This window comes from Canis lupus, chromosome 3 (assembly GCF_003254725.2).
Source record: "Canis lupus dingo isolate Sandy chromosome 3, ASM325472v2, whole genome shotgun sequence".
Lineage (NCBI taxonomy): Eukaryota > Metazoa > Chordata > Mammalia > Carnivora > Canidae > Canis > Canis lupus.
Genome location: NC_064245.1, coordinates 3064043 through 3077953, shown reverse-complemented (window position 1 = coordinate 3077953; position 13911 = coordinate 3064043). Strand labels below are relative to the sequence as shown.

Genomic DNA, 13911 nt, shown 5'->3' with positions numbered 1-13911 from the left:
AATCAACAAATGTTTATTGACATTCTACAGTATGCAAAACACAGTCTGTGATTTGGCCATGATTTTTGCCTTCAAGGAGCTAACAATATACTTTGGGCAATACATCAAAGGTACACGTTAACCGGAGGTATCAATACAAGACTACAAAAGGATAAGCCACCCTTCGGCAGACTTCATCTGCCTTGTTAGATGGTTTAGGTGATCTCCCATTTTCTCAGTAAAAAGATGAAAAAGTGTTTTTAGTTGACTTGAATATGTAAACTTTTAATGGTAGTGATAAAATAGTAAAATATCTCCCTAAAATATTTAATCTATGGATTTAGATATGTGTACTTTATTTTTTTAATTTTTAAAAGTTTATTTAGAGAGAGAGTGTGCAAGTACATGGTGGAGCAGGGGTCGCAGATGAGAGCTCCATCTCATGACCCTGAGATCATGACCTGAGTTGAAATCAAGGAGTCAGATGCTTAACAGTCTGAGTCACACAGGAGCCCCATAGTTATGTCTACTTTAAATTATATATTGTTGATTCAGAAATACTTCCTTCCCTACTCTGATTTCATGAGTATTTTTTCAAACTCTTCACATGAATCATCAATAAGGGCATATTAATCATCAATAGATGTCTTTTTGAGACATGGTAGTTTTCTATAGCATATTATCTTTCACAATGAATTATTTTAGATCTAAAATATCCAAGCATGATGATTTCACTGAAATTGAATTCCATGTCACATTTATACAACAGCATTAGGAGAATTCCTTTTTTAAAATTCCATCTGTCTTAAAGGTGGATAATAATCGTCTCTACATCACATTATGGCATTGCTTTATGAGGGTTATCTAGATGGAGTCATTTACGTTAATATCATTCAGCACTTTTACCTCTGTGGTCAAAACCCCAGGGATATTTGCTAAATTGGTTTTAAATTTCTCTGTCTTCCCCTTTTCTTCAAATTTTGTCAGGTGATTTCTGTAATCATTTCAAACTAGCATTGCCTAAAGCAGTTAAATTTTTTTTTTTTTTTTTTTACCCAAACAGCATTTGGCTATTGGGAAAATACTAAATAAGAGAGATTTTGTAAGTACTAAATTTTTACGACTGATGATTTTGAAAAAGAAAGGCAAACTATGCCTTATATTTATTTGGGAAAAGGCAGGATAAGCTTGTCTGTCCACACTTGTAGAGGGCACTCTTGACCAATGGCATATCTTTACAGCATAGCATTCTTAAAAGGGAGATCGGGTCTTTGCTACAGAATAGTTTTTCGTTTTGTATTCACTGGTAAAGCTAATACTTTTATGATGACATTTTTCCTGCTGACTGGAGGTCAGGAGAAGAGATCTAGATGTCATCGAAGGTACACAACCAGTTGAACTCTATAATTAAGTGTACAGAAAAGAGCCGAGGCCCAGGAACAAGAGAAAAACCAGAGGTAGGGCTTTTGAGGCACTAGCAGCCACAGGAGAGAAACCCCAAAGAGACTGGAGTCAATCCACAGTTTCGGGTGATGGAATTGAACATTTCTATGCCAGTATTTAGAAATAGAAAGTGACCAACCTGATCCAACATTTTGGACCTGTCAGATACATGTGGAGAAGGTAATGTCATATTCTAGATCACTTGCAATGATTCTATCAGATGTAAATTGTTAACACGTGCATTTGTGTAATCCCTTTACTATCCAGGTATATGAAGTAAGGTGGTGCATGAAATCACCATCTGTAAATATTGGTATGACATTTCGTATGTTCTCAATCCTTTCTGGGCCTGTGTTTCCCTTGAATACTAAAAAACGTAAAATTTTGTTTTTGTTTTCAGAAAAGGTATATTTGATGAATACAGCCAGATAACCAGTCTCGTTACAGAGGAAATAGTGAATGTCCATAAAGAGATTCAAATGTCAGTTGAACAGATAGACCCTAGCACAGAATATAATAATTTCATAGATGTTCACAGGTATGTATACTATTTTCATTCTTCTTTCAGTATTTGTGACAGTATTACTTTTTTCTACTCTATTAATATTTAACTAAAATAAGATATTAAAGAGTTTGTTAGGACATATATTACTGATTAATTTGTCTGCTTTTAATTATTTTTAAAGTTCTTTTTCAACGATAACTAATTTATGTAGTTATCTTTAAAAATTTATCATTGTTACTATATCATTGCTTACACCTATATTTAATCCATGAAGTCATATTTTTTAACATTTTTATAACGACAATACTATGATTTTATATGTGTATTAAATTTATGATGCATCAGTCATTTATCCTGGCACACTTATTACCACTGTGATAGGAAACAAAACAGGTTAATATCCATATTCTACAAATAAAATTAAGGTTTAAGTTATGTGACTAGATCTTGGTGCCAGGGGTTTAATTTGATTTATTTGTATTTACTCTCTTTTGTAAACATAATTTTGGATAATAAATATTCTGCCTTTCGTGTGCGCTAAGATATATTATAATAGTATGTTCATATTGATCAAAATTATTTGGCATGCTTTATTAGAACAACGGCTGCTAAAGAGCAAGAAATTGAGTTTGATACTTCCTTACTAGAAGAAAATGAAAATCTTCAGGCAAATGAAATTATGTGGAATAATTTAACAGCAGAAAGTTTGCAAGTAATGTAAGTATTTAGAAAATCTGAACAGTTTAAATATTAGAGTTATTATTTATCAGATTCAAAATTCCAATCTTTATTTTTTACAAGTAATGAAAAGTAAATTAAAAGTGAACTGGTAAAAAAAAAATAAAAATAAATTAAAAAAAATAAAAATGAACTGGTTGTTTTTTGGTCAGAAAGAAATGTTTTGAGAAATATGTTAGCTTTATTCATTGTGATCACTAATTTTGGTAATTCTGAAAATCAAAATACTATGTGATGTTATATTCATTTATCTAGTTATTGCTAATATCTTATATTGGAATAATGGTTCATTCTTTTCAAAACTTATTTATTTGTTTATTTATTTATTTATATCCCATTAAATACTCAGAACTTCTTGGCAGAACCATTTTGGAAATGAGAACCCTGAATGTTAAAGAAGAGACTCAGGTGTCATTAGTGTTGAGTACAAAAATTTGATTTTTAATTGGGTTCTTTTCTCCTTAAGCAGGGATGTCTTCTAATAGAGGCTTAAAATAAATTCATTCTTCACCTTATTATTGTTGCCTAATATTTTAAAGGAGTTTTGAGAAATATTAATGTGTTTTTACTCCTTTTCAAATATTAGAGTCTATCAATAGTATTTATTTATTTAATTTATTTTATTTAAAGATTATTTATTTATTCATGAGAGACACAGAGAGAGGCAGAGACACAGGCAGAGACACAAGCAGGCTCCCCGCATGGAGCCCAGTGTGGGACTTGATCTTGGATTTCGGGATCAGGACCCAAGCCAGAGGCAGATGCTCAAAGGCTGAGCCATCCAGGCATCCCAATAGTATATTTTTAAACATAGAAAACATAGGTAAACCATTCTTTTTTTTCTTTTTTTTTTTTAAGATTTTATTTATTCATTCATGAGAGACTCCGAGAGAGAGGCAGAGACACAGGCAGAGAGAGAAGACTCCATTCAGGGAGCCCGATGCGGGACTCAATCCTGGGACTCCAGGATCATGCCCTGGGCCTAAGGCAGACGCTCAGCCTCTGAGCCTGTGCCCAGGCGTCCCAGCATTCTGCTTTTAAATATTTAACTCCTCCCTTGATTTGTTTTTTTGTTTTGTTTTGTTTTTTGTTTTTTGTTTTTTTTTAGCAGCAACACAAACTTTTATTAAGCACTATAGGTATTTGTCTTCTGGTTCAGAACCACAGCTAGGAAAGATTATGGACTCATTTTATCTTCCATATTGGACATAATATCATCTGACTTGTTGGTGCTTTACCTCAAAAGACTTGGCTGAAAGGCCCCACCTGATAAAATTAAACAATCTCCTTTCTATTGTTCAGTAATATCATAGTGTTACAGATAATTTACTGAGTGGTAGGATCCTGGGACTAACTCTTGGAAAGGGGTTTAATAACTTTACAGTTGGGCAGGTGAGATTGGAAAAACTAACAGATGCTTGTCAAATCACCTGAGCAAATGAAGGCTTCAAAGTTATGATGGATTGACTGTTGAGGAGTGGAAGGGAGGGGTGAGAGTACACTGCATCAGGGAGGAATTTCTCTAGGAGTCATAGTGGGATTCTTGAAGCTGTTTCCAGGTTTCAAAGTCCTTCACTAAAGTCCCACTTTGGTTTTAGGTATACTCTTGTAATGTTAGCTGTCTTTAAACCAGTGGTCTTCACCCTAGGTGACTTTTTTTCCCCCCCAGGGAACACTTGTTAATATCTGGAGACATTTTTGTTAGGTGGGAAGGTAGTGCTGGTAAGTAGTGGGTAGAGGCCATGTTTTGTGCTAAATATCCTATAGTGCATAGGACAGCCACGCACAACAAAGAATTATCTGGTGAAAATGTTCATAGTGCCAAGGTTGAGAAACTCTGCTCCAAACAATAGAGTTGGATTCATGGCACAAAATAGTTTCTCAATTCATGTGCAGTGAGAAATTTCATTTTTTGATTCCTGTCCTGCTTTGTGAAGGAATATAACATAAATTACTCCTCTTTTCTTAAAAATCATTGTATTGTTCCCAAGTAATGTATTCATTTATTCATCAAAATATATTTACTGTATATTTAAAGTTGCAAGGGAAGGGCTAATACCTTTAAGGTGTTTATGCTAAATGTAACAAATTATTAAAATTTATTTTAATAAACACCAAGAAAGAATGAGCATAGAGATACTGGAGTATAATATGGTAAAATTAAAAATAACTACCTGTTATAAGCTTATGTAAAATAAGAGATTTTGTGACCAAAGAATAATTTGTTTTATTGCTTTCCAGCGTATAATGAGAACAAAACTAGTTATGCGCATAAATCATTATTTCTTAATTATGGTGATGAAGCAATGAACAAAAATATAATAAATTAAGGTAATAAATCTTTGATAATGTGATAGAAGATTTAATTGCTTATATCTTACTGAGGCAAAACTTTAGCTACATTTCATTGAACAGTGTCTAAATCAGGATAGAAGTTTTAAAGAACAGTTTGTCTTCAAGAATTTTATTCCAGAAATGAGTTATTCAAAGTGTTGATTGGCACTGGTAAAATAATCTAAGGTAATTCCATTTAAAAATTTGTGTTTATACACACACACACACACACACACACATATTTAATATGATGCAAAGTCTTTCTTTTTACCATCATAATTGTGCTTTAAAGTTCAACTAATTTCTTTCTTGAGGCATTAATTTATTAATTTTGTTGTTGAATGTGTTGAAATATTATGTCCAGTAGAATGAATGAAGCAAATGAACAGATAGCTTTGCAAAAATTAATACGAATGACCAATAGTCCTATGACAAAGAAATACTCATTTTTTAAAAAGAAGCTATTCCACCTACCAGATTGGCAAGAAATAGCTTGATAATACACACTGTTATGGAGGTTACGGAGAAATAAGCCCTCTTATAAAGTCTTGGCAGAAAGGTAAATTAGTGTGAGCTTTTTGAAGGACAGTTTTGCAACATACATCAGAATTCAACATGCTCATACACTTTGTTTTGTTTTTTAAAGATTTATTTATTTATTTATTTATTTATTTATTTATTTATTTATTTATTTATTTATTCATGATAGACACAGAGATTGAGAGAGAGGCAGACACACAGGAGCAGGCAGAAGCGGGCCCCATGCCGGGAGCCCGATGTGGGACTCGATCCCGGGACTCCAGGATCGCGCCCTGGGCCAAAGGCAGGCACCAAACTGCTGAGCCACCCAGGGATCCTCTGCTCATACACTTTGAATTAGAACTTTTACTTCTAGAACTTTAGCCTATAGGTAAGCAAAGATATATATGTACAAGCTGTACAAGCGTAACATGGTGGGTTGCCTGGTTCTGAATCCTGACAGTATGGCTTATTACCTCTGTGAAACTGGACAGATTACTTAGTCCGTTTAGTGTCATTTTCCTCAAATATAAATTGGTAATAATAATGGCACCCAACTCATAATGTTGTTGTAAAGCTTACATACATGAATAAATGTAGAATACTTAGGATAGTCCCTGGCACATAGCAAGTTATATTGTTATTGGTTTTCGTTGTTCTTTTAATTACTGCTTGAGGTGTTTTATACATTGAGGACTCCAAGCACCATGCTTAAGTTTCTCCCAGGCCTTTCGAGATACCGGAGGTCTGAAAACTTTTTGTTAGTTCCTAAATATGAGAAGAAAACTATGTTACAAGGTATATTATGTCTCTTTCATTAATTAAGTTCAGTAAACACAAAAAATTTCAAAATACATAGGTTAGATTTTTTTTCTTTTGGTTAACATAGTGTTATATTAGTTTCAGGTGTACAATATAGTAGATTTTAATAATCTGCAATATGTGGATTTCTGAGAAATCCCATTTTCGTATATGCGCTATTAATTTGAGTAGAGGGCAAGGAGTATGAAGGTGTCAAAACAGTCCCTTTGTTTTGGCAAAATACTGGAAATGCCCTAAATATTTATCAGTAAAAGATTGTTTGAATTATGGTATATCCATACGATAGCCACAGTTTTTCTCCATTATGTAGTTTTTAAATAAAAACTAGGTTTTTATGTAGGTTTATGTATATATATGTGTGTGTGTGTGTGTGTGTGTATATGTATATATGCCTTTATGGAAAGATCTCCAAAGTATATGATAAAAAGCAAAAACAAGGTATGCAGTAGTATTTAGAGAATTAGTCTATTAATTAAAAAAATAGTACATATATATATATGTAGATGGTATGTTGGAATGGAGGTGAATGGATGAGGTGAATAGGGAAGCTTGTTGGGGGCAATGTTTATAATAACGTTAAATAAATGTGGTTTTATTTCTCCAATCTTTGCATTTTTACTGGTTAGCATGACTCTCTTCAGAGTATTAATACTTGTTTTTCCTCCCATCGTGTCCATTCCTTATCCTTTCACTAAACGTTTGTTCCCGAGTAATACTGCTCTATATAGTTTTAGAATAGAACACTCTCAAAAGCTTTATTTGAAAATGCCAATATTTTATGGCCCGTGCCTTCCCATGTTATGCATTTTTCCTGAGACCATTTAAGAGCTGTAACAGAAATAGTATAGGAAAACTTTGGAATCGTTTTTTGTTTGTTTGTCTTGCGTTAGTTTATGTTTATTCAAGTGACCTGGTGACCCTGTCCTTTGTGAAAGGTTACACTGGTTTGAAAGTGAGAATCATTAGTATTTGACTCCTGGAGAATTTTCTAATAATGCAAGAAGCCATACTGGCAGTCTGATAGACGCTGATTAGTAGTGACTGAAATAGAGGAAAAATTGGACTACATTTCTCTTGGACTCTTCAGAATCTTTGGTTAAATGTCAGATGTTGCAAATGATTAATTAACATCTTTGTTGAATGAGCAAGTGAATGAAGAGGGTTTTATGGAGAGATTTCAGGGAGTTTTTGAATAGTGGATGTCATCATCTCTGGCTTTATGTTAGGATCACTGAAGGAGCTTTAAAATATTCTGATGTCTGCAACCTAACCCAAACCAGTTAAATCACGTTTTGTGAGGCAAGGTCTAGGCATTGAGATTTTTTGTAAACTTTCCAGGTGATTTTAACGTGTGGACAGGACTGAAAATTTGTATCATAAACCCAGTAAAATTATGTGTGGAAATGTGTGTGTTACTTTCTGGGGGTGGGTTCCTGTGAATTTTCAGAGGGCATCTAAGGACTGCTGCTCTACTTGAATATGTTATCTTTCATGTTTAAAGAATGCCTTTTTGTTAAATTTTGTAATGTGTTGTATAGTGTCACTGGAGAATAGCATTTTTACAGTAGACTACCTGGAATTCCCTTTTGACGCTTTGTTTTTTCTTCTCGGCCATACTTCTGGGTCAGCATTAAATTATAAGGTCTTTGAAGGTCAAGTAGATGTCCTTTCCCTATGGTTACATCTTTCACTTGCTATTGATAAAAAGATGCCTTTTAATTGGGGGGAGGAGGAACCTCCTTCTTCTTCTTCTTCTTCTTCTTCTTTTTTTGATTCCTAAATGTAGCATACAAATTTTCATTTTTATTAACAGAAACTTACTCATAAATTTAATAATTTCTATTCTTGGTTCCTGCTTATGGTATTATGTAGAGTTTTCTCAACTAAATGTAAGAGGTTCTGACATTATCACCCACTGGTATTTACATCCAAAAGGAGGCTTGATGGAAATCTAATGCTGTAATAATAGCAAATGACAAAGTTCCTGCATTTACCCATTTAAATATGTGCCTTGAAGCATTTTCTCACGTTTTCATTATATGTATCAGTTACATTTATAAAGGTATGGATATATAGAAGATTTAAACTCAAATATTTGTAGGATTGGTTTTCCCTACTTACTGGAAATTTTTTTGCCTTGTAGATCATGATGTGTAGAGAGCTGCTTCCTCAGCCTCTGATAATTTCTAGCACTGGACACTGGAGACCGTATACTTCCTATCACACATACATTTAGATTCTATTACCTCCAAGCTGCAATCTGAGGTTGTTTCCTTTTCTCTGTGATCTACAGTCTCTCTTCTTCCCCTTCATCACCCTTCCCCCATCGGCCTCTGTTTTGAATCACTCTTCCAAATCTTGAAATAGATTCTTTTCCAAAGCTAGGATAGTTACTATACTTTATTGATTTTAGTCATCCGTTTATTAAAATGATATATGCAAATATTTCCTCACCTAATCACTATTTAATTGAATAACTTGGGGACTCAGTAATTTTAACTCATCAGAATAATTTGAAGACAGGTCTCTAAAAATTTGAACATTAGAGAAATATATGTAAGTATTCATTACATTGGTTTTGGCATTTAGAATAGATCATCCATTTGTGATCTGTGCCAAACCTAAAGCAAGGTAAATGGAGTTACGAACAAGCACATCAGTAGTTTAAGGCAAATTCAAAATAGCAGGTTATTTCAAAATAAGATGAACATTAACATGTCTGCCCAAAGAGAAATATTCGTTAATTTTAGCAAAATGATAAAGAGTTATGGTACTTGAGGAGGGCTCTTGATGGGATCAGCACTGGGTGTTATACTATATGTTGGCAAATTGAATTTAAATAAAAAAAAGAGTTATGGTGTATTTACATCTTCTTTGACTCTGGTTTCTGGTTTGAAATGAGGTCTCTTTATTATAGATTATTATTACTTATCGGTAGGACATAATATTTGAATTCCAAAAGATTGTGTGCAATAGTCTTGTATTCAAAATTAACGCCCAACCTCAAGCCTTGTGTTTCCTAATACATCTTTTTCAAAATTTAAAGTGTTTAGCTTTTATACTGGGATATAAATAAGATTTCTTTTTTTTTTTTTTAAATAAGATTTCTTAATTGAAGAATGGTAACTATCTATGTGGAAAAGTAATTCTTTTGGACTTAATGGGATATGAATTAGCAAACTACAGTCTCTGGGCCAATCCAGTTTGCTACTTATTTCTGTGCAGTCTGTGAGCTAAGACTACTGTTTACATTTTTAAAAGTTTTAAAAAAAATCAACAGAAGTACTATATTTTCTGACACAATGATTATATGAAGTTTGAACATCAGAGTACATAAATAAAGTTTTATTTAGCACACAGCCATGCTCATTCATTTACCTCTTGTCTATGGGTCATTTCTTGCTACAATGACAGAGTTGAGCGTTTGTGACAGAGACCATATATGGCATTCCTTTTACTTCCCATTGCTGCTTGGAGCACTTCAGATCGCAGTGAAACTTAGAACTCAATAGCATTTTGAGTGCCACACATATTGCTGTACTACAGGATTTTAATGCTTTATATTATCAGCCCATGCCTATCATGTCAAAACAAAAAAGAGGGAATAGATATTGAACGTTACACTTTTTAAATTTCTAAAAAAATTTAAAAATTTTAATTCCAGTGTAATTAACATGGAAGTGTCATATTCGTTTCAGGTGTAAAATATAGTGACTCAACAATTCTATGTATTACTCAGTGCTTATCAAGATAAGACGCAGTGGAGTGTGGATTATTTTGTTATTGAAATAGATGGCAAACTCCTGTGTTTATTGTGCAGTGGCACTCAGGCTGTGCTAAAACGATACAGTGTACGTTGACATTACCAGTCTAAATACCCATTTCAGTGTCAGAAGGTCACAGGAGAGCACGGGTCAGAAAAATGATAACATTTAAACCGGAATACCTAATCACAGCAGACTTCCTTCAGAAAAAGTACAAAAATGAAGATGCGATTGAAGTAAGTTTCTGGGTGGCTCATTTGTTATCTGAACAGGGAAAGTCATTTACCACTGGTGAATTCATTAGTGTTTTACTGCAGTAACTAAGGAATAGGAAATCTATCTGGAGAAAATACATTTGCTTATGTCTATTAGCCTTTCAGTGAGAACATTCTCTTCAAGAGTTGAGAAGATTGGGAGGCTACATCATTAGTTTATTAAAAAAAAAAATGATTTCAAGTGGTTTTCCCTGCCTCCTGGTAAGTCAGCAGGTGTGATCCAAACTGCTCAGTTGTTTATTTGAGGAGTCAATGCCAAGTTTGAAGTGACTAAATTACTCTCTACGAATAGTCTACGTGGCTCAAATAACAGAAAAGAAAATAATATTTTCAAAGAGATTGAGAAAACACGAATTTAGTACAAACTGAAGTGGTTATCTCTTAAGGGGTATTCCAACTGATGGTGTTAAAAATGCATGGATCAGAAAGAGACTTAGTTGAGGAAATTTACAAAACTTGTGAAAATGTTAGGTGCTCACACAATATGATTATTCCCTGTATTTTTTTCATCAGCAGGTACTTAATGGAAAAAATATTTGAATATAATCATGTGTTCTTAAACTAATAATGTCAGTAAGGACCTTCATTTGGACTAATGGACTTGACCGTCATCAATTCCATGAATTTTTATCAAAAACTAAAATTGAATATCCCACTTGCCCTATCACATAGGGCTTTGATGAATTGGAATACTAAAGTTTTATTGTGATTTTTTTTTTTTTTTTTGGTTTTTTTAAATCATTTTTGAGGTCAGGAGCCAAGACTGAAATTTTTCTAAATAATCAGAATTTCCCTCAACCACTGTTACTGAACACTGAACTCCAAAAGCTTTGGAAAAACTAGCTTGTGCTAAAGACTTAAATATTTTCCTAATGAATTCAACCTAAAATTACAAGATAGTACACTGCTTATATGCAGGGTTTATACTGTAGTAAAGTCATGTAGATGACAACTACTGTTACTTGAATCCTAGGTAATATCAGGCTATTGTATATACTTGCTGTGCCATCAAACATTGAAACATGAAGCAAGATTACCATTCCCACCAAATTTGTAGCTGATGTATTTTCTAAGTTCAAACTACGTTTGTAGCAGTGAATTTTGGACCTCTGCAAATACTTTGGCATTTCAAAAATCCATTCAACTGTGTAAGGAGCTCCCACCTAACCCTCAGGAGCAGTGAGTCTGCAATGTAATGACATGCTAAAAAGCATGCAATATAATTTTATAAATGTCTTCTAAGCAGTAAATATACTCAATTAGATTCATTTGCTTATGGCCGTTATTTATATTTGGCAGTACCCACCTGTATGAAAAGATCCTTTCAAAGATGAAATACATGAAATCTCATTATGTATCGGCTTTAACAAAAATTTATAATTGCTCTTGATGATGAGCACTAACTTTGAACCCTACTGAAGGGAAAAATTATTAACTTAAAAAGATTTCTATCCTTCCCATTAATACACCGGTGTTACAATGAATCGTTCCTAGTTATTATTATATTTTTGGTTTTTTTTTTAAAGATTTTATTTATTTATTCATGAGACACAGAGAAAGAGAGAGGGGCAGAGACACAGGCAGAGGGAGAAGCAGGCTCCCTGCAGGGAGCCCGATGCGGGACTCGATCCTGGGACTCCAGGATAATGCCCTGGGCTGAAGGCAGGTGCTAAACCGCTGAGCCACCGAGGCTGCCCTATTTTTGGTTTTTCAATAAAATATTTGTATTTGTTTTCTCTTTTGTTGTATTAATACCTACATAATATCCTTGATTTTGCTTCTTGGTGGCAAAGCCTAAAATATTTATTTTCCAGACCTTTACAGATAATGTTTGATGACTCCTGTTGTAGGGAATGACACCAATTTAACCCATTAGACTGAATCAACTTTGTCAATCAGTGGGATGATAAATAATGCAATACTCTTCCATTTTAAGCAGGACTGTGGTTTTTTCAAATTTGCTTTTTGCTGTTCTCATTTATAGTCTTAGCTTAAGTTTGATGTTTGGTTGATCATGTACTACAATTATGTTAGATTATATTAGGGGAATACTTTTTGAATGAGTGACTCGGAAAGATTTAGAAATCTGTAAAATATTAGAAGGCAGGTGACATGTTAAAAAGATATTTTGATAAGGGACACAAAGAAATCACATGGAAGAAGGCAGATGGATTTGTTGGTTGGGGTGGATTAGGTTTTGTGTTAGGATATAAATATACTTAATAGGAACTCTTAACTGGTTGACTTAGGAGCTGTCTTCTGTTTAATCATGAGAAAAGCTAATAAAAATTTGTGTCATGGTATAGAAGATCATCCATAAATTGCTATGCTGCTGCAATAATATTTTAAGAGAGATTATAAGAAAAGTTTTATTTTTTCAATTTATGTTGCTGTAATAGAGAAAAAGAGATACCAGAAAAATTACCTCAGGCATTGTAACCCTTTTCTATTTATTTATTTTTTAAATTAACCAAAATGTCATGACGAATGTGACAGTATTGCAAGTTTATAATATATAATTTTTTAGGAAGTTAGTTCTCTTACAAGAGTGCTGTAAGATTTAGATAATGATGTCCAATGGTTTGAGGATAGAAAAGTCATTGTATGAGTACTGACAACTTGTTACTATCTATAATTGTTTTTGTTTTTTGTACCTTTAAGTAACATTAAGTCTTTAAAAAAATCCAACTAATGTTTGCAGAGGATAAAATCTTACAAAAGGGTGTACAGTGAAAATCAAAGCTCTTCTTTTTATAGACCCCATTTCTACCTTCTGGTGGTAATTGGTAAAAAAAGTTCATGTTTCTTTCCAGAATCTATATACAAGCATAGGCACGTATGTATGTGTGTGTATGTGTATATATATATATATAAATAAAGAGGGCTTATTTTATGCATACCATTTGCATTATCCTCTTCTCAACATATATGACATATTAATAGTGTACAGTGTTTTAATGCTTACATGTAATAACATTTCCTTAATGCAGTTATTTATATATGGGCATTTATTTTCAGTTTCTTCCTATTACTAGGGGTGGGTACAGGTCTTGTGGAAGGGGTGTGTGTGTGTATGCGTGCACGTGCACATCATCCTTAAGGAAAATTATAGTGACTTAACAAATAGAAAAGTGAATGCAGAGTCTGGGAAGAGATCTTGCAAGTGTAGTGCTTGAAGGTTAAGTGTCATTAGTATCACAGTGAGTTCACCTTGGTTATTCTGATTACAAGCGATGCTTCAATAAATATTTTTGTGTTTATATATATGCTTTAACAAGTGTGTGTGTGTACACACACACACACACACACACACACACACCAGATAAATTTTATGAGGTGAAACTACTAAACAGAGGTTATTAGTTGTTAAGGTCATGGACTCAGGATCTAAGCTGCCTGGGCTTTAATGTGTCTTCCCACCTACCAGCTTGGTGACCTTGGACAAGATCCTTAATCCTTAATCTCTATGCCTCAATTCTTCATATGTAAATGGAGATAATATTGTTATAAGAATGTTATGGATTTAAGTACT

General features: G+C 33.5%; 1 protein-coding gene across 14 annotated transcripts in view; it reads left to right on the top strand.

Annotated features, from left to right (window-relative positions):
- FER (FER tyrosine kinase) overlaps window positions 1-13911 on the top strand; it is a 433137-nt gene that overhangs the window by 99454 nt on the left and 319772 nt on the right. For 13 of the 14 annotated variants that reach the window (XM_049107895.1, XM_049107893.1, XM_025438260.3 and 10 more), the window contains 2 exons: window positions 1823-1960; window positions 2525-2644. In XM_049107895.1, coding sequence (XP_048963852.1) covers window positions 1823-1960; window positions 2525-2644 — 258 coding nt within the window. Of the gene's footprint in view, window positions 1-1822; window positions 1961-2524; window positions 2645-4906; window positions 4929-13911 lie in introns of those variants that run through there. The other variant, XM_049107917.1, reaches the window with a different exon arrangement.